Source organism: Scyliorhinus torazame, chromosome 26, assembly GCF_047496885.1.
Source record: "Scyliorhinus torazame isolate Kashiwa2021f chromosome 26, sScyTor2.1, whole genome shotgun sequence".
NCBI classification, from domain to species: Eukaryota; Metazoa; Chordata; class Chondrichthyes; order Carcharhiniformes; family Scyliorhinidae; genus Scyliorhinus; species Scyliorhinus torazame.
This window is the reverse complement of record NC_092732.1, coordinates 44,026,643-44,048,386: the sequence shown is the minus strand read 5'-3', so window position 1 is coordinate 44,048,386 and position 21,744 is coordinate 44,026,643. Positions and strand designations below refer to the sequence as shown.

The 21,744-nt window shown below is 51.1% G+C and overlaps 1 protein-coding gene across 2 annotated transcripts in view; it reads right to left on the bottom strand.

The window, feature by feature from the left end:
• The window catches only part of LOC140403025 (thrombospondin-3-like), a 91,234-nt gene extending 69,701 nt beyond the window's left edge, over positions 1-21,533 (bottom strand). Inside the window, exons 1-7 of one of the 2 annotated variants that reach the window (XM_072490688.1) lie at positions 21,362-21,533; positions 16,687-16,896; positions 15,995-16,251; positions 13,897-13,999; positions 12,779-12,802; positions 7,923-8,005; positions 7,624-7,675 (exon numbers count right to left, since the gene is read on the bottom strand). In XM_072490688.1, the coding sequence (XP_072346789.1) occupies positions 7,624-7,675; positions 7,923-8,005; positions 12,779-12,802; positions 13,897-13,999; positions 15,995-16,251; positions 16,687-16,896; positions 21,362-21,437 (805 nt within the window). In that variant the 5' untranslated portion in view covers positions 21,438-21,533. The remainder of the gene's footprint in view (positions 1-7,623; positions 7,676-7,922; positions 8,006-12,778; positions 12,803-13,896; positions 14,000-15,994; positions 16,252-16,686; positions 16,897-21,361) is intronic. The other variant, XM_072490689.1, reaches the window with a different exon arrangement.
• Positions 21,534-21,744: the final 211 nt, after the last annotated feature.

The following is a 21,744-nucleotide window of genomic DNA, read 5'->3' as shown; positions in this document are numbered from 1 at the left end:
CCCATTGTACATCAAACCCTTTCCCACTCATTCCCATTGTACATCAAACCCTTTCCCACTCACTCCCACTGTACATCAAACCCTTTCCCACTCACTCCCATTGTACATCAAACCCTTTCCCACTCACTCCCGCTGTACATCAAACCCTTTCCCACTCACTCCCATTGTACATCAAACCCTTTCCCATTCACTCCCACTGTACATCAAACCCTTTCCCACTCACTCCCACTGTACATCAAACCCTTTCCCACTCACTCCCATTGTACATCAAACCCTTTCCCACTCTCTCCCATTGTACATCAAACCCTTTCCAACTCACTCCCATTGTACATCAAACCCTTTCCCATTCACTCCCACTGTACATCAAACCCTTTCCCACTCACTCCCACTGTACATCAAACCCTTTCCCACTCACTCCCATTGTACATCAAACCCTTTCCCACTCATTCCCACTGTACATCAAACCCTTTCCCACTCACTCCCATTGTACATCAAACCCTTTCCCACTCACTCCCATTGTACATCAAACCCTTTCCCACTCACTCCCACTGTACATCAAACCCTTTCCCACTCCCTCCCGCTGTACATCAAACCCTTTCCCACTCCCTCCCGCTGTACATCAAACCCGTTCCCATTCACTCCCACTGTACATCAAACCCTTTCCCACTCACTCCCATTGTACATCAAACCCTTCCCCACTCACTCCCGCTGTACATCAAACCCTTTCCCACTCACTCCCGCTGTACATCAAACCCTTCCCCACTCACTCCCGCTGTACATCAAACCCTTTCCCACTCACTCCCGCTGTACATCAAACCCTTTCCCACTCACTCCCGCTGTACATCAAACCCTTTCCCACTCACTCCAATTGTACATCAAACACTTCCCCACTCACTCCTATTGTACATCAAACCCTTTCCTACTCACTCCCATTGTACATCAAACCCTTTCCCACTCACTCCCATTGTACATCAAACCCTTTCCCACTCATTCCCACTGTACATCAAACCCTTTCCCACTCACTCCCATTGTACATCAAACCCTTTCCCACTCACTCCCATTGTACATCAAACCCTTTCCCAGTCACTCCCACTGTACATCAAACCCTTTCCCACTCACTCCCATTGTACATCAAACCCTTTCCCACTCACTCCCATTGTACATCAAACCCTTTCCCACTCACTCCCACTTTACATCAAACCCTTTCCCACTCACTCCCATTGTACATCAAACCCTTTCCCACTCATTCCCACTGTACATCAAACCCTTTCCCACTCACTCCCATTGTACATCAAACCCTTTCCCACTCACTCCCACTGTACATCAAACCCTTTCCCACTCACTCCCACTGTACATCAAACCCTTTCCCACTCACTCCTATTGTACATCAAACCCTTTCCTACTCACTCCCATTGTACATCAAATCCTTTCCCACTCACTCCCATTGTACATCAAACCCTTTCCCACTCATTCCCACTGTACATCAAACCCTTTCCCACTCACTCCCATTGTACATCAAACCCTTTCCCACTCACTCCCATTGTACATCAAACCCTTTCCCAGTCACTCCCACTGTACATCAAACCCTTTCCCAGTCACTCCCACTGTACATCAAACCCTTTCCCACTCACTCCCATTGTACATCAAACCCTTTCCCACTCACTCCCATTGTACATCAAACCCTTTCCCACTCACTCCCACTGTACATCAAACCCTTTCCCACTCACTCCCATTGTACATCAAACCCTTTCCCACTCACTCCCATTGTACATCAAACCCTTTCCCAGTCACTCCCACTATACATCAAACCCTTTCCCACTCACTCCCGCTGTACATCAAACCCTTTCCCACTCACTCCCATTGTACATCAAACCCTTTCCCACTCACTCCCATTGTACATCAAACCCTTTCCCACTCACTCCCACTGTACATCAAACCCTTTCCCAGTCACTCCCACTATACATCAAACCCTTTCCCACTCACTCCCATTGTACATCAAACCCTTTCCCACTCACTCCCACTGTACATCAAACCCTTTCCCACTCACTCCCACTGTACATCAAACCCTTTCCCACTCACTCCCATTGTACATCAAACCCTTTCCCACTCACTCCTATTGTACATCAAACCCTTTCCTACTCACTCCCACTGTACATCAAACCCTTTCCCACTCACTCCCATTGTACATCAAACCCTTTCCCAGTCACTCCCATTGTACATCAAACCCTTTCCCACTCACTCCCATTGTACATCAAACCCTTTCCCACTCACTCCCGCTGTACATCAAACCCTTTCCCACTCACTCCCATTGTACATCAAACCCTTTCCCACTCACTCCCACTATACATCAAACCCTTTCCCACTCACTCCAATTGTACATCAAACCCTTTCCCACTCACTCCCATTGTACATCAAACCCTTTCCCACTCACTCCCATTGTACATCAAACCCTTTCCCACTCACTCCCATTGTACATCAAACCCTTTCCCACTCACTCCCATTGTACATCAAACCCTTCCCCACTCACTCCCATTGTACATCAAACCCTTTCCCACTCACTCCCATTGTACATCAAACCCTTTCCCACTCACTCCCGCTGTACATCAAACCCTTTCCCACTCACTCCCATTGTACATCAAACCCTTTCCCACTCACTCCCACTATACATCAAACCCTTCCCCACTCACTCCAATTGTACATCAAACCCTTTCCCACTCACTCCCATTGTACATCAAACCCTTTCCCACTCACTCCCATTGTACATCAAACCCTTTCCCACTCACTCCCACTGTACATCAAACCCTTTCCCAGTCACTCCCACTCTACATCAAACCCTTTCCCACTCACTCCCATTGTACATCAAACCCTTTCCCACTCACTCCCACTGTACATGAAACCCTTTCCCACTCACTCCCACTGTACATCAAACCCTTTCCCACTCACTCCCATTGTACATCAAACCCTTTCCCACTCACTCCCACTTTACATCAAACCCTTTCCCACTCACTCCCACTGTACATCAAACCCTTTCCCACTCACTCCCATTGTACATCAAACCCTTTCCCACTCACTCCCATTGTACATCAAACCCTTTCCCACTCACTCCCATTGTACATCAAACCCTTTCCCACTCACTCCCACTGTACATCAAACCCGTTCCCACTCACTCCCACTGTACATCAAACCCTTTCCCACTCACTCCCATTGTACATCAAACCCTTTCCCAGTCACTCCCACTGTACATCAAACCCTTTCCCACTCCCTCCCGCTGTACATCAAACCCTTTCCCACTCACTCCCACTGTACATCAAACCCTTTCCCACTCACTCCCATTGTACATCAAACCCTTTCCCACTCACTCCCACTGTACATCAAACCCTTCCCCACTCACTCCCGCTGTACATCAAACCCTTTCCCACTCACTCCAATTGTACATCAAACCCTTCCCCACTCACTCCTATTGTACATCAAACCCTTTCCTACTCACTCCCATTGTACATCAAACCCTTTCCCACTCACTCCCACTGTACATCAAACCCTTTCCCACTCATTCCCATTGTACATCAAACCCTTTCCCACTCACTCCCATTGTACATCAAACCCTTTCCCACTCACTCCCACTGTACATCAAACCCTTCCCCACTCACTCCCACTATACATCAAACCCTTTCCCACTCACTCCCACTGTACATCAAACCCTTTCCCACTCACTCCCACTGTACATCAAACCCTTTCCCACTCACTCCCATTGTACATCAAACCCTTTCCCACTCACTCCCATTGTACATCAAACCCTTTCCCAGTCACTCCCACTGTACATCAAACCCTTTCCCACTCACTCCCATTGTACATCAAACCCTTTCCCACTCACTCCCACTGTACATCAAACCCTTTCCCATTCACTCCCACTGTACATCAAACCCTTTCCCATTCACTCCCACTGTACATCAAACCCTTTCCCACTCACTCCCATTGTACATCAAACCCTTTCCCAGTCACTCCCACTATACATCAAACCCTTTCCCACTCACTCCCACTGTACATCAAACCCTTTCCCACTCACTCCCGCTGTACATCAAACCCTTTCCCACTCACTCCCATTGTACATCAAACCCTTTCCCACTCACTCCCATTGTACATCAAACCCTTTCCCACTCACTCCCATTGTACATCAAACCCTTTCCCACTCACTCCCACTGTACATCAAACCCTTTCCCACTCACTCCCATTGTACATCAAACCCTTTCCCACTCACTCCCACTGTACATCAAACCCTTTCCCATTCACTCCCACTGTACATCAAACCCTTTCCCACTCACTCCCATTGTACATCAAACCCTTTCCCAGTCACTCCCACTATACATCAAACCCTTTCCCACTCACTCCCACTGTACATCAAACCCTTTCCCACTCACTCCCGCTGTACATCAAACCCTTTCCCACTCACTCCCATTGTACATCAAACCCTTTCCCAGTCACTCCCATTGTACATCAAACCCTTTCCCACTCACTCCCATTGTACATCAAACCCTTTCCCAGTCACTCCCACTATACATCAAACCCTTTCCCACTCACTCCCACTGTACATCAAACCCTTTCCCACTCACTCCCATTGTACATCAAACCCTTTCCCACTCACTCCCACTTTACATCAAACCCTTTCCCACTCACTCCCATTGTACATCAAACCCTTTCCCACTCACTCCTATTGTACATCAAACCCTTTCCCACTCACTCCCACTTTACATCAAACCCTTTCCCACTCACTCCCATTGTACATCAAACCCTTTCCCACTCACTCCCATTGTACATCAAACCCTTTCCCACTCACTCCCACTGTACATCAAACCCTTTCCCACTCACTCCCATTGTACATCAAACCCTTTCCCAGTCACTCCCATTGTACATCAAACCCTTTCCCACTCACTCCCACTGTACATCAAACCCTTTCCCAGTCACTCCCACTATACATCAAACCCTTTCCCACTCACTCCCATTGTACATCAAACCCTTTCCCACTCACTCCCATTGTACATCAAACCCTTTCCCACTCACTCCCACTTTACATCAAACCCTTTCCCACTCACTCCCATTGTACATCAAACCCTTTCCCAGTCACTCCCACTATACATCAAACCCTTTCCCACTCACTCCCATTGTACATCAAACCCTTTCCCACTCACTCCCACTGTACATCAAACCCTTTCCCACTCACTCCCACTGTACATCAAACCCTTTCCCACTCACTCCCATTGTACATCAAACCCTTTCCCACTTACTCCCACTTTACATCAAACCCTTTCCCACTCACTCCCACTGTACATCAAACCCTTTCCCACTCACTCCCATTGTACATCAAACCCGTTCCCACTCACTCCCACTGTACATCAAACCCTTTCCCACTCACTCCCATTGTACATCAAACCCTTTCCCACTCACTCCCACTGTACATCAAACCCTTTCCCACTCACTCCCACTGTACATCAAACCCTTTCCCACTCACTCCCATTGTACATCAAACCCTTTCCCACTCACTCCCACTGTACATCAAACCCTTTCCCATTCACTCCCACTGTACATCAAACCCTTTCCCACTCACTCCCATTGTACATCAAACCCTTTCCCACTCACTCCCACTGTACATCAAACCCTTTCCCACTCACTCCCACTGTACATCAAACCCTTTCCCACTCACTCCCATTGTACATCAAACCCTTTCCCACTCACTCCCACTGTACATCAAACCCTTTCCCACTCACTCCCACTGTACATCAAACCCTTTCCCGCTCACTCCCATTGTACATCAAACCCGTTCCCACTCACTCCCACTGTACATCAAACCCTTTCCCACTCACTCCCATTGTACATCAAACCCTTTCCCAGTCACTCCCACTGTACATCAAACCCTTTCCCACTCACTCCCACTGTACATCAAACCCTTTCCCACTCACTCCCATTGTACATCAAACCCTTTCCCACTCACTCCCACTGTACATCAAACCCTTTCCCACTCATTCCCACTATACATCAAACCCTTTCCCACTCACTCCCGCTGTACATCAAACCCTTTCCCACTCATTCCCACTGTACATCAAACCCTTTCCCACTCACTCCCATTGTACATCAAACCCTTTCCCACTCACTCCCACTTTACATCAAACCCTTTCCCACTCACTCCCATTGTACATCAAACCCTTTCCCACTCACTCCCACTGTACATCAAACCCTTCCCCACTCACTCCCACTGTACATCAAACCCTTTCCCATTCACTCCCACTGTACATCAAACCCTTTCCCATTCACTCCCATTGTACATCAAACCCTTTCCCATTCACTCCCATTGTACATCAAACCCTTCCCCACTCACTCCCACTTTACATCAAACCCTTTCCCACTCACTCCCATTGTACATCAAACCCTTTCCCACTCACTCCCATTGTACATCAAACCCTTTCCCACTCACTCCCACTGTACATCAAACCCTTTCCCACTCACTCCCACTGTACATCAAACCCTTTCCCACTCACTCCCACTATACATCAAACCCGTTCCCATTCACTCCCACTGTACATCAAACCCTTTCCCACTCACTCCCACTATACATCAAACCCTTTCCCACTCACTCCCACTGTACATCAAACCCTTTCCCACTCACTCCCACTATACATCAAACCCGTTCCCATTCACTCCCACTTTACATCAAACCCTTTCCCACTCACTCCCATTGTACATCAAACCCTTTCCCACTCACTCCCACTGTACATCAAACCCTTTCCCACTCACTCCCACTGTACATCAAACCCTTTCCCACTCACTCCCACTGTACATCAAACCCTTTCCCACTCACTCCCACTGTACATCAAACCCTTTCCCATTCACTCCCGCTGTACATCAAACCCTTTCCCACTCACTCCCACTGTACATCAAACCCTTTCCCACTCACTCCCATTGTACATCAAACCCTTTCCCACTCACTCCCATTGTACATCAAACCCTTTCCCATTCACTCCCATTGTACATCAAACCCTTTCCCACTCACTCCCATTGTACATCAAACCCTTTCCCATTCACTCCCGCTGTACATCAAACCCTTTCCCACTCACTCCCACTGTACATCAAACCCTTTCCCACTCACTCCCATTGTACATCAAACCCTTTCCCAGTCACTCCCATTGTACATCAAACCCTTTCCCACTCACTCCCACTGTACATCAAACCCTTTCCCACTCACTCCCACTGTACATCAAACCCTTTCCCACTCACTCCCATTGTACATCAAACCCTTTCCCACTCACTCCCACTGTACATCAAACCCTTTCCCACTCACTCCCATTGTACATCAAACCCTTTCCCACTCACTCCCACTGTACAGCAAACCCTTTCCCACTCACTCCCATTGTACATCAAACCCTTTCCCACTCACTCCCATTGTACATCAAACCCTTTCCCACTCACTCCCATTGAAAACACTTGCTGTTGACTCGAGTCCTTTCCACTCAACCTTCTAGACTGATTCTGTTTCGAGTTCACCTCCTATCTACTGAGTATATTTCTTGCTCCGAGATTGACAGTGGCTCATGGGCCAACACTTGGACACAGAAGGACTACGAATGTTCCACTTACCACACACTTGACATTCCAGGATGGTGTTCCGTATCAGTGACATTTCCTTCACCTATTAATGAAACCAGGAGACAAATGAAACACAACAGTGCTGTTGGGGTAACTAAACCCTGACCCCCTCCCAGGACCCCCTGACCTGCGATTCAGGGCACTGGCATGGTGTTCAGGTCACCCAGCCCCCCCCCCCCGCCCCCCAACCCTCCAACCCCCTGTGTTGTTGCTCAAGACAACATCCTACTAACGTCCTGCTTAGGGCACAGACTCCATGCCCAGGATATTCACCCAGGAGACCCGCTTACCTGCTCTCGGATATCTTCCCTCAGGTCACGAAGGAGCTGATTGAAAAGTGCCAACTGATTGACCAGTGCCTTTGTCTGGTCACCTGAAGGATAAAGAAGTCAGGAACTCGCATTAGTCTTCATCTCCGTCTCCACCCCATTCATTGTAGGCAATTCCACAAACAGCTCACCCAGGGGACTTTGTCTTCCGCCTGAGCTTAAATCGTAAGGCTAGCATGTTTGACATCGGGGTGGATGGACAGATCTAACCACCCACGTTTCGAGCCTCACAATTTATCACGGTTATCCCCGATAAAATTCCTGGATTCAGGAGTGCATCGGCCACCCTATGGCCAATATGATTCGGCAGTAATTGACAAGTGAGAGGAGAGGAGTGACTGGCTCCTTGGAGTACTCATTCACGGAATGCGGGGGTTGTTGCCAATGGCGGCCCTTATTCCTCAATCTAATCGCTCTTGGGAAAGCGGCAATGGGGCTACTTCTTAAACCGTTGTAGTCCATGTGGTGAAGGAGCTTTTACACTGTGTCAGGGAGAAAATTCCAGGACTTTCCTCCAACAACAATGAAGAAACGGCCGATATATGTCAAAGGCGTGTTGGCAGGTGACCCGGGGGTTTGGGCAATCCCACCATATTGGGCCACCTTTCTCAATGGGAGAGATTACGAGTGCAGTGGGTGAATTGATCGCTCAGAGAGCAGGCACAGACACAATGGACACAATGGGGTGGGGGAGGGAGGGGGGGGGGGGGGTGTTAGTGGGCGGGGGATTGGAAATGGTCCTAACCCAGCATTCCTGTGACATAAATGTTACCAGCAACGTGTCGGCCTGAATGTGAATGTTGCAGTTCAGGCTGGTGTGTACGCCCTCATTACCAGAGGTGTAGCACAGGGGTCTGGACACCGCAACCGCCCCCTCCCCACTTTATGGAGGGTTAGGTTTTTGGATGAAGCTTCTGCAGATGGTTGGACGTGGCCAGATCGCTGCAGGAATTCCTGCAACAGGGTCCTGGTGCTCAAAGGGCTGACCTCCAACAACCACAACAATCTCCCCTTCTGTCCAGCCATTGGCCATCTCCAAATAGCAGGACAGAGGCAGGAACCAGTGCAATCACCACCTTAGCCTCAGGCAAAACACCGGTTTAAAAAATCGTCATTCACCTAATGACCACATTTGTAGTTGTCACAGTGATCAGGAACCCTGGCTGATTTCCCCCCTCTCCCTCTAACCCAGGGCTCACTGGACAGTGATCAGGAGCAGGAACCCTGGCTGATTTCCCCTCTCTCTCTAACCCAGGGCTCACTGGACAGTGATCAGGAGCAGGAACCCTGGCTGATTTCCCCTCTCTCTCTCTAACCCAGGGATCACTGGACAGTGATCAGGAGCAGGAACCCTGGCTGATTTCCCCTCTGTCTCTAACCCAGGGATCACTGGACAGTGATCAGGAGCAGGAACCCTGGCTGATTTCCCCTCTCTCTCTCTAACCCAGGGATCACTGGACAGTGATCAGGAGCAGGAATCCTGGCTGATTTCCCCCCTCTCTCGCTCTCTAACCCAGGGATCACTGGACAGTGATCAGGAGCAGGAACCCTGGCTGATTTCCCCTCTCTCTAACCCAGGGATCACTGGACAGTGATCAGGAGCAGGAATCCTGGCTGATTTCCCCTCTCTCTCTAACCCAGGGATCACTGGACAGTGATCAGGAGCAGGAACTCTGGCTGATTTCCCCTCTCTCTCTAACCCAGGGATCATTGGACAGTGATCAGGAGCAGGAACCCTGGCTGGTTTCCCCTCTCTCTCTAACCCAGAGATCACTGGACAGTGATCAGGAGCAGGAACTCTGGCTGATTTCCCCTCTCTCTCTCTAATCCAGGGATCACTGGACAGTGATCAGGAGCAGGAACTCTGGCTGATTTCCCCTCTCTCTCTAACCCAGGGATCATTGGACAGTGATCAGGAGCAGGAACCCTGGCTGGTTTCCCCTCTCTCTCTAACCCAGAGATCACTGGACAGTGATCAGGAGCAGGAACTCTGGCTGATTTCCCCTCTCTCTCTCTAACCCAGGGATCATTGGACAGTGATCAGGAGCAGGAACCCTGGCTGGTTTCCCCTCTCTCTCTCTAACCCAGGGATCACTGGACAGTGATCAGGAGCAGGAACCCTGGCTGATTTCCCCCCTCTCTCGCTCTCTAACCCAGGGATCACTGGACAGTGATCAGGAGCAGGAACCCTGGCTGATTTCCCCTCTCTCTAACCCAGCGATCACTGGACAGTGATCAGGAGCAGGAACCCTGGCTGATTTCCCCTCTCTCTAACCCAGGGATCACTGGACAGTGATCAGGAGCAGGAACTCTGGCTGATTTCCCCTCTCTCTCTAACCCAGGGATCATTGGACAGTGATCAGGAGCAGGAACCCTGGCTGGTTTCCCCTCTCTCTCTAACCCAGAGATCACTGGACAGTGATCAGGAGCAGGAACTCTGGCTGATTTCCCCTCTCTCTCTCTAATCCAGGGATCACTGGACAGTGATCAGGAGCAGGAACCCTGGATGATTTCCCCTCTCTCTCTAACCCAGGGATCACTGGACAGTGATCAGGAGCAGGAACCCTGGCTGATTTCCCCTCTCTCTCTAACCCAGGGATCACTGGACAGTGATCAGGAGCAGGAACCCTGGATGATTTCCCCTCTGTCTCTAACCCAGGGATCACTGGACAGTGATCAGGAGCAGGAACCAGGCTGATTTCCCCTCTCTCTGTAACCCAGGGATCACTGGACAGTGATCAGGAGCAGGAACCCTGGCTGATTTCCCCCCTCTCTCTCTCTGACCCAGGGATCACTGGACAGTGATCAGGAGCAGGAACCCTGGCTGATTTCCCCTCTCTCTCTCAAACCCAGGGATCACTGGACAGTGATCAGGAGCAGGAACCCTGGCTGATTTCCCCTCTCTCTCTAACCCAGGGATCACTGGACAGTGATCAGGAGCAGGAACCCTGGCTGATTTCCCCTCTCTCTCTAACCCAGGGATCACTGGACAGTGATCAGGAGCAGGAACCTTGGCTGATTTCCCTCTCTCTCTCTAACCAAGGGATCACTGGACAGTGATCAGGAGCAGGAACCCTGGCTGATTTCCCCTCTCTCTAACCCAGGGATCACTGGACAGTGATCAGGAGCAGGAACCCTGGCTGATTTCCCCCCCTCTCTCTCTAACCCAGGGATCACTGGACAGTGATCAGGAGCAGGAACCCTGGCTGATTTCTCCTCTCTCTCTCACCCAGGGATCACTGGACAGTGATCAGGAGCAGGAACCCTGGCTGATTTCCCCTCTCTCTCTCTAACCCAGGGATCACTGGACAGTGATCAGGAGCAGGAACCCTGGCTGATTTCCCCCCTCTCTCTCTGTAACCCAGGAATCACTGGACAGTGATCAGGAGCAGGAACCCTGGCTGATTTCCCCTCTCTAACCCAAGGATAACTGGACAGTGATCAGGAGCAGGAACCCTGGCTGATTTCCCATCTCTCTCTAACCCAGGGATCACTGGACAGTGATCAGGAGCAGGAACCCTGGCTGATTTCCCCTCTCTCTCTAACTCAGAGATCACTGGACAGTGATCAGGAGCAGGAACTCTGGCTGATTTCCCCTCTCTCTCTAACCCAGGGATCACTGGACAGTGATCAGGAGCAGGAACCCTGCCTGATTTCCCCTCTTTCTCTAACCCAGGGATCACTGGACAGTGATCAGGAGCAGGAACCCTGGCTGATTTCCCCTCTCTCTCTCTAACCCAGGGATCACTGGACAGTGATCAGGAGCAGGAATCCTGGCTGATTTCCCCTCTCTCTCTAACCCAGGGATCACTGGACAGTGATCAGGAGCAGGAACCCTGGCTGATTTCCCCCCTCTCTAACCCAGGGATCACTGGACAGTGATCAGGAGCAGGAACCCTGGCTGATTTCCCCTCTCTCTCTAACCCAGGGATCACTGGACAGTGATCAGGAGCAGGAACCCTGGCTGATTTCCCCCCTCTCTCTCTAACCCAGGGATCACTGGACAGTGATCAGGAGCAGGAACCCTGGCTGATTTCCCCTCTCTCTCTCTCTAACCCAGGGATCACTGGACAGTGACCAGGAGCAGGAACCCTGGCTGATTTCCCCTCTCTCTCTAACCCAGGGATCACTGGACAGTGATCAGGAGCAGGAACCCTGGCTGATTTCCCCCCTCTCTCTCTAACCCAGGGATCATTGGACAGTGATCAGGAGCAGGAATTCTGGCTGATTTCCCCTCTCTCTCTCTCTAACCCAGGGGTCACTGGACAGTGATCAGGAGCAGGAACTCTGGCTGATTTCCCCTCTCTCTCTAACCCAGGGATCATTGGACAGTGATCAGGAGCAGGAATTCTGGCTGATTTCCCCTCTCTCTCTCTCTAACCCAGGGGTCACTGGACAGTGATCAGGAGCAGGAACCCTGGCTGATTTCCCCTCTCTCTCTAACCCAGGGGTCACTGGACAGTGATCAGGAGCAGGAACCCTGGCTGATTTCCCCTCTCTCTCTCTAACCCAGGGATCACTGGACAGTGATCAGGAGCAGGAACCCTGGCTGATTTCCCTTCCCTAGTGTAGGGTACTGAAGTCAGTTCACGTTCTCCTGCCGTTAGTCGCAGGAAGTCCGGGACGGTCACATCTTTTACTGTCAGGCTTCAGTATCAAATCATAATTTAAGTTTATAAGAAACCCAGACATAAATTTTTTAATAAATTCAGGATTAAAGGTTTTTCTCAGTAAAAATTACCCCAGAACCCCATGCAATCGAAGGGGCCAGTAGGAGTGTAATTCAGCAGTATACCAAGCAAGCGATAAAAACTTACCCAGAACAGAATTTGCACCATTCACTGCGAAGAGAGAAGACAAATCATTAAATAGACAACAAGTAGCTCAACTTATTTATTTTTTAAATTTAGAGTACCCAATTCATTTTTTCCAATTAAGGGGCAATTTACCGCGGCCAATCCACCTACCCTGCACATCTTTGGGTTGTGGGGGCGAAACCCACGCAGACACGGGGAGAATGTGCAAACTCCACACGGACAGTGACCCAGGGCCGGGATCGAACCCAGGACCTCGGAGCCGTGAGGCAGCAGTGCTAACCCACTGCGCCACCGTGCCGCCCGAAGGAGCTCAAGTTCAGCATTTGGAATGAGAGGCGATCATCTGAACTGGACACCGGACATGGGACTCAGGACACTGATATAAGCATTGGATTAGAGTGAACACTGAACATCACGCACTGAACACTGGACTGCGGAGACACAACACTGGACACAGGATTTGGCCATTGGAATGAAAAATGGACGGGGCATTGGAAGCAAATATTGGCATCTGATGACAAGACACAGACACTGAGCACAGGAAGTGGGCACTCAGGCCACAAGAAGGGGGCACTCAGGCCACAGGAAGTGGGCACTCAGGCAACTGGAAGTGGACACCCAGGCCACAGGAAGTGGACACTCAGGTCACAGGAAGTGGACGCTCAGGCCACAGGAAGTGGACGCTCAGGTCACAGGAAGTGGGCGCTCAGGTCACAGGAAGTGGGCACTCAGGTCACAGGAAGTGGACACTCAGGCCACAGGAGGTGGACACTCAGGTCACAGGAAGTGGACACTCAGGCTACAGGAAGTGGACACTCAGGCCACAGGAAGTGGACACTCAGGCCACAGGAAGTGGACACTCAGGCCACAGGAAGTGGACACCACAGATAAACTTTGGACACTGGGCACAGGACAGAGGTTAACAACACCCATTCACCCTTGGAGTAAAAGGAGGATTTGGGAGATGCCGGAGGGAGGTTAAATGACAGGGAAACACCCAACGTCTCCTTGGAATGTCAACAAGCTCTTGGAGCAATTAATTCCCAGGCAATGTTTCAGCCATTGCGAGTAGCTTGTTGTGAGTCAGGGGGATTTTGTCCAGGTTTATTCAATCGTACCTGTGTTCCTCAGAGCATCATCGCCCTGAAACGGACACTCCTGCAATGCACCAACTCGGGTCATTGTCCCTCCAAGGAATAACTTCAACTCCTCCAATGAGCCCTGAGTACAGCAAAAAGTTAAATCATTTTATTTATTTCAGGGTAATAGATAAAATAAACCTTTAAATCAAAACCATCATCAACCATATTTATGCAAAGTGCTAAGTGATGGACACAGAGTGTAGGTTCCTGAAGAGTAATGGATAGTGGGCTGTAAGAACGCTGTAATCGGGCTGTAATAAGAGGGTCTCTGTCTCTCAGCCCTTCCGCGGGTCAAGGATAATTCATCCTGTGCACCTCCCACAGTGAGGGCATGGGTTGTTGGCCAGTAGAGGTGGTGATGTATTATTGTCTCTCTCTCCCTCTCTCTCCGTTCTCTGTCAGTGGCTGCTCTGTTCCTTGGAAGGACTTGACGTGTTTTTAGAGATGAATTTCTATTTGGGGCACAATTGGGCTTTCGTTCCCCATGTGTTGATGTTTTAAAAAAAATAAATTTAGAGTACCCGATTCATTTATTTTCCAATTAAGGGGGCAATTTAGCGTGGCCAATCCACCCAACCTGCACATCTTTGGGTTGTGGGGGCGAAACCCACGCAGACACGGGGAGAATGTGCAAACTCCACACGGACAGTGACCCGGGATCGAACCTGGGACCTCGGAGCCGTGAGGCAGCAGTGCTAACCCACTGTGCCACCGTGCTGCCCTGACATGCGTTGATGTTAACAGAGACGACCTTCGTGGGGGCTTTGGGATTGTCTTGTAAATGTTTAGTTTGGCTCCTGTGTGAGCAAGCCCCATGGCCTAGCTCGCAGTCTGCAATTGGACATTCTGATGGCAAGTCGTGTCTATCTCAGCGGAGATGAACATGCCCTCTATATTTGGCATAGCAATATCTTGGAGGCAATGTCTTAGAGGCAGTGCGGTTTTTTTTTGATTGGTTTGATTTCTTGTCACATGTACCGAAGTACAGTGAAAAGTATTTTTCTGCGGCCAAGGGAACGTACACAGTACGTACATCGTAGACAAAGAGAATAATCAACAGAGTACATTGACAAATGGTACATCGACAAACAGTGGTTGGTTACAGTGCGGGACAAGGGGCCAAACAAAGCAAATACATGAGCAAGAGCAGCATAGGGCGTCGTGAATAGTGTCTTACAGGTAACAGATCAGTCCGAGGGGGAGTCGTTGAGGAGTCTTGTAGCTGTGGGGAAGAAGCTGTGGGATCTACTGTCCAATAGACCCTCATGTCAGATGCGGCATCGTGATTTTTGAAAACTCACATGTGTGATTTACCACAGGTTAAGCTGGGGACAGAGGACTCGGGAGTGGAAGTGATGTCGTGACATTCAATAAGATTCATGGCCGATCTGTTTCATCTCCACTTGACTCCCTTGATACCAACAGAACATTACTGAATCTGCCTTTAACCGAATACAACCCATTTACAACAGGACGTGCCTAACTGAGGAATACCATACCCTTGATGCATCATTCAACCCATAAATACGCTTTATTAATCGCCAGAGTTTCTCTTCTCTTGCACTCGCTTCCTTAGGTGGTTTCAAAAATACTTCTCTTGCAAATTTCTCACCCTGCAAAAAATGCAGTTTTACATCAATCTATTTACAGGCGGCACGGTAGCACAGTGGTTAGCACCATTGCTTCACAGCTCCAGGGTCCCAGGTTCGATTCAATGCAGTTTAGGAAGATCAGGTGACGTTGTGCAATTGTGACGCGTGAAGCCAAGTTACATCACACGGGCTATCCAAATACTAGGTAGGTAAAGGCATCGCTTACTATTCAATCACCCCTCCCTACTGTCCAACTGCTCCACTGATTCAATCCCATTATCTCTTCATTCAACTCCCCCCCCCCTAGGTTCCACCTACCATCTCCTAACTCTATCTCTTGGAGTTGCTGTGAGTGTCAGTGTGGACCCACAGGGATGGGAAATATTGAATTGCGTCCCAATAGAATAGTGCAAGCGCGAAGATCCAGGCACCAGCTGATCAATGTTGAATCGAATCAAGTTTGTCCCGTGGCCGTAGCTCACCTGCATCCGTGCATACGCCCTGTGCCCAGTGCGGACATCGACCGTCTCTGCTTGCCCGGGGGGAATGGTAGCCATGGCTGGGAGCCCCATACTGGAATCCATCAGTCTGCAGTCGATGTATAGCTCCACAGTGATCAGGTCACGTTGAAACCCACTGACCCTCAAGATGATGGAATGAGGCTTGCCGTCCGACAGGTTGGCATTCTGTAAGTTCACGGACTGGGTTTTCCCGTCTTCTCTCAGGTAGCGGACAAGAACTGCGGAAAAGTGACAAACAAGACCTTAATCAGCTGCACTTTTTCCCATTCTCTTTCCCGTCCTGGCCTCCCCATCTCCTCCCATATCGCCCCCCCCCCCCCCCCCCCCATTCCTCTCATATCCCTCATTCTTCCCATCCCCCTCCTCACTATCTCCTCACCTCCTAATATAATGCTAACGGGGCGGCGCGGTGGCGCAGCGGTTAGCACTGCTGCCTCACGGCGCCGAGGTCCCAGGTTCGATCCCGGGTCACTGTCCGTGTGGAGTTTGCACATTCTCCCCGTGTCTGCGTGGGTCTCGCCCCCACAACCCAAAGATGTGCCGGGGTCGGTGGATTGGCCGCGCTAGATTGCCCCTGAATTGATACGATGCGAACCCCTTTTGCTCTAACCTCCAATACACTGCCAACTGCTTTCATGGTGTACACCTCCTACCTCTGTTGATCTTTCCCATCACAGTGACCTCCAGGTACCTCATGTTGCCTCTCTTGGCGTAGAAACCCAGCAGAACGCCACCCTGTCTGGGAGGAAGTCTGAACACAGACACGACAAAGAGCTCATTCACCGTCAGAATCTCCGTGGCCAGTTTCTCCACGATCGCAGCCTCCTGTTTTGCATTCTGCACCGATCCAAAATCAATGACTGCTGGGACAGAGAGAGAGAGAGAGAGAGAGAGAGAGAAAGAGAGAGGACGGTCAAAGACTGAAACACACCCACATACATACCGGAAATCTGAAACCAGAACAGAAAATTATGGAGATATACACAAAGAAAATGGCAACAGAATGACGACAGGCACGGCATGGTGGTCACACTTTTCCCCATTCCCTATCCCTCCCGGTGGTTAGCACTACTGCCTCACAGCACCAGGGACCCGGGTTCAATTCCGGCCTCGGGTGACTGTGTGGAGTTTGCACGTCCTCCCCGTGTGTGCGTGGGTTTCCTCCGGGCGCTCCGGTTTCCTCCCGCAGTCCAAATGTGCGGGTTAGGTGGATTGGCCGTGATAAATTGCCCCTTAGTGTCCAAAGGTTAGGTGGGGTTATGGGGTTGCGGGGATAGGGTGGAGGAGTGGACCTAGATAGGGTGCTCTTTGAGTGAGTCAGTGTAGACTGCAGGGATTCGACGATTCTATGACGGACGCTGATTGAGGTCAAGTAAAGGTGATGTTCACACAATCCCTCCCTGAGGTTTCTAACCAGAAAGTGAGACACAGGAACTTGGATTGATTTTGTGACTCCAACAAACACAGAAAGTGGACATGCCCACACCTTGACTGGTCGCTTTCAGCTTACTGTACCAGCTTGATTGGCAGCCCATCCACCACCTTCGACATTCCCTCCCTCCAACACCGACGCACAGTAGCAGCAGCGTGCGTACCGTCCACGGGACCCACTGTAAGCAACCCACCAAGCCTCCCTCCACAGCGCCCTCCAAACCCTGACCTCAGCTGCCTGTAAGGGCAAGGGCGGCAGGCTGGGGGGGAACATCGCCGCCTGCAAGTTCCCCTCCAAGTCACGCGTCATCCTGACTGGGAGCGATGTCGCCGTTCCTTCACTAGCACTGGATCAAAAGCCTGGAACCCTCCCCTTCCTAACAGCACGGTGGATGTCCCTACGCCACATGGGCTGCAAGCTGCTCACCCCCACCTCCTGAAGGAATGGGCAATGAATGTTGGCCAAGCCGGCGCCGCGCAGCTCCCGTGAAAGAATTTAAAAGATGAATGTGAATGGTGGGCGAGGGATAATTCAACAGATTGATTCCAGAGATGTGGAGAAATTACTTCTCAAAGGGAGGTGAACCTGTGGAATCTTCTACTCCAGAGAGCGGTGGATTTCGAGACAGTGGGTAAATTTGAGGAGTTGGACAGATTTTTATTTAATTAGTACTGGGTTGAAAGGTTATGGAGAACGGGCAGGACAGTGGAATTGAGGCCAGGATGCGATCAGCCATGATCGTATTGAATGGTGGAGCAGACTCGAGGGGCTGAGTGGCCGACTCCCGCTCCTTATTCTCATAGCTACCAGGCCATGATTCAGCCGGGAAGGGGGGGGGGGGTCCGGGTCCTGGTTTGGGGTTCCAGAATTATGCGATTTGGATTGGGGTTGAGGTTCAGGAGGATGTAATTTGGCACTTCTAGCCCATTCCGCAATTCAACGCAACACACAAGAATCTCTAAATACCTCCCGCTGCCTCAGGAAGGCATACGGGGGGGGGGGGGGGGGGGGGGGTGGGGCAGCACGGTGGTGCAGTGGTTAGCACTGCTGCCTCACGGCGCCGAGGTCCCAGGTTCGATCCCGGCCCTGGGTCACTGTCCGTGTGGAGTTTGCACATTCTCCCCGTGTCTGCGTGGGTTTCGCCCCCACAACCCAAAGATGTGCAACTTAGGTGGATTGGCCGCGCTAAATTGCCCCTTAATTGGGAAAAAATAATTGGGTACTCTAAATTTATAAAAAAAGAAGAAAAAAAAAGGAAGGCAGACAGCATTATCAGAGACCCCTCCCACCCAGTCACTGCCTTCTTCCAGACCCGTCCATCAGGCAGAAGGTACAGACGTCTGAAGACCCGCACATCCAGACATGGGAACAGCTTCTTCCCCACAGCTACCAGACTCCTCAACGACTCCCCCTCGGACTGATCTGTTACCTGTAAGAACACTATTCACGACGCCCTGTGCTGCTCTTGCTCATGTATTTGCTTTGTTTGGCCCCTTGTCCCGCACTGTAACCAATCACTGTTTGTCGATGTACCATTTGTCAATGTTCTCTGTTGATTATTCTTTTTGTCTACTGTGTACGTACTGTGTACGTTCCCTCGGCCGCAGAAAACTACTTTTCACTGTACTTCGGTACATGTGACAATAAATATCAATCAATCAGTGTGTTCATGGCTGACTGTGACTGTCCCATGTTCGCAGAGTGGAGAATCGGTGCTATTGAGGCCGGTGTGGTTGGCACGGTGCCGGTTGGGGGCCGCTCTACACGGCCCTCCACCCCCACCCCCACCCCCCACCCCCCCCCCCGCCCCCCCGCCCCCGCGATTCTCCGAGCGGCCGGGGGAAAAAAAAATCGCCGGCGCAGCTCTGAGCCAGCGGGACCACCGATCGGTGGGCCGGCCTCTATGTCTGCCCGGCCTCCTTTCTTCCGCGCCGGCCCCTGCACTCCTGCGCCATGTTGCGTCGGGGCCGGCGCGTTGAAGGAGGCCACTGCGCACGTCCTCGTTGGCGCCGGCGCCACTGCGCGTGCACGGGTCCCGCGGCGCACAGTCCGCGCCGGGATCAGCAGCTGGAGCAGCGCGAGCCGATCCTGAGTGTGTGCAAGACCTTCCTAATTACATTCTTCAAATGCCCGCCTTGGATTTTGTTTGACAGTGTGCCCTGGTAAGTCGGGCTTATTTGACTGATGGAAAATAGTCCGACAGCACGTGCGGAGAGAGAAGGGGGGGGGGGGGCGGAGGTTTCGAATCTGGACGCCGTGTTGACAAAACGCGAGCTGCCTTCTCCCTCCACAGACGCTGTGAGATTTCCCGGAACTTTCCGTTTCAGAATCCAGCAGTGATTTGCTTTTGTCTGAAGGAAAATGATTTTGATCTACCTCCCCTGCCCCTTTCCATGAATGGAGCCCCCTTGGGCTGGTTCTATGCTAAAAGGGCGTCTCCACGAATAATAGCTGCAATCTTTAAAGGTTCAGTCAGATCACGGATTCGAAATTCCAAATTTAAGTTTGTGCGATTCCTCTTCTGTCAACTGCTGGGATAACAAGTTGAAAGCGAATGACTGCGGAAGCTGGAACCTGAAACCAAATCAGGAGAGGCTGGCGGATCTCAGGAGGTCCGACAGCCTCTGTGGGGAGACAAGGGAGCTACCGTTTCGAGTCTGGGTGACTCATTGTCAAAGAATCCAAGGGACGGCAGGGTGGCACAGTGGTTAGCACTATGACGGACCGACCATAGCGTAGATACTGATTTAAGAGTGAAATGGGTAGCTATGGATATGGCTTGTTTAGGAATGCGTGGTGCTGGCCAGACCCAGCAAATGCGATTACCAGGTAAAGATGATGATTTATCATCTTGTTCAAGGGAAGAATTTCACAAGTGTTTAACATAGGGACAAGGTCACAGGTTAAATGGGCACGCGGAAAATCATAGTGATGACCATAGGCTTGGTTAGAACTCTCAATGTAGGGAAGTTTTGACAGTTTCTCCAATGTTAGATGTAAAATAGGGCAGCACAGTGATTAGCACTGTGGCTTCACAGCACCAGGGTCCCAGGTTCGATTCCCGGCTTGGGTCACTGCCTGTGCGGAGTCTGCACGTTCTCCCCATGTCTGCGTGGGTTTCCTCCGGGTGCTCCGGTTTCATAGAACATACAGTGCAGAAGGAGGCCATTCGGCCCATCGAGTCTGCACCGACCCACTTAAGCCCTCACTTCCACCCGATCCCCATCTCACCTTTTTGGTCACTAAGGGGCAATTTATCACGGCCAGTCCACCTAACCTGCACGTCTTTGGACTGTGGGAGGAAACCGGAGCACCCGGAGGAAACCCACGCACTCACGGGGAGAACGTGCAGACTCCGCACAGACAGTGACCCAGCGGGGAATCAAACTTCCTCCCACAAGTCCCGAAAGATGTGCTGTTAGGTGAATTGGACATTCTGAATTCTCCCTCTGTGTACCCGAACAGGCGCCGGAATGTGGTGACTCGGGGATTTTCACAGTAACTTCATTGCAGAGTTAATGTAAACCTACTTGTGACAATAAAGATTATTATTATAAAGTATCCTTCCAGGTTTTGGATAGAAGTTTTGGGATTTTAGCACATCCTGAAATTGGGAAGAGGTTACAGGGACAGCCCCTCATGGACTTTCCCAGGACTGCAATGGGAAGAGGCAAACTCATTTCAATTTTTATCCCTCTTCCTTTGTACCAAACTTTCTTTCCCTTATCCTGTCATTGCAAACACTTCCCCGCACCCCAGGCTCAGTCCCAGGCGCCTGGGATAACTCAGCAGTAAGTAACGGGCACAATCCCCTGTTCAGGACAGTGGGAAATCCACTTTCCGCCCACAGGAAACTTTTGCAGGGATTTTTCTCCGGGACCCTCGCAGTTCCTTACCTTGCATTTCCTGGCGAGCTGCTGCCACTCTGCAGAGGGCCAGGAACAGGAGGAGGGCGGCGGATCCCGGAGCCATGGCCGCAGAGGGAGAGCGGGAGAGGGGCAGGGACACGGGGCAGGGACACCGGGACAGGGAGATCGGGAGCGGGAGCAGCTCAGACAGCGGCTCCGGGACGCTCAGTCTGGGCAAACCCAGCCCGGCTCAGCCTTACTGTCAATCACCCGGACTGACCTCCCTCCCACACAGAGTGATCCCGGAGTGATCCCAGACTGACCTCCCTCCCACACAGAGTGATCCCGGAGTGATCCCAGAGTGACCTCCCTCCCATACAGAGTGATCCCGGAGTGATCCCAGACTGACCTCCCTCCCACACAGAGTGATC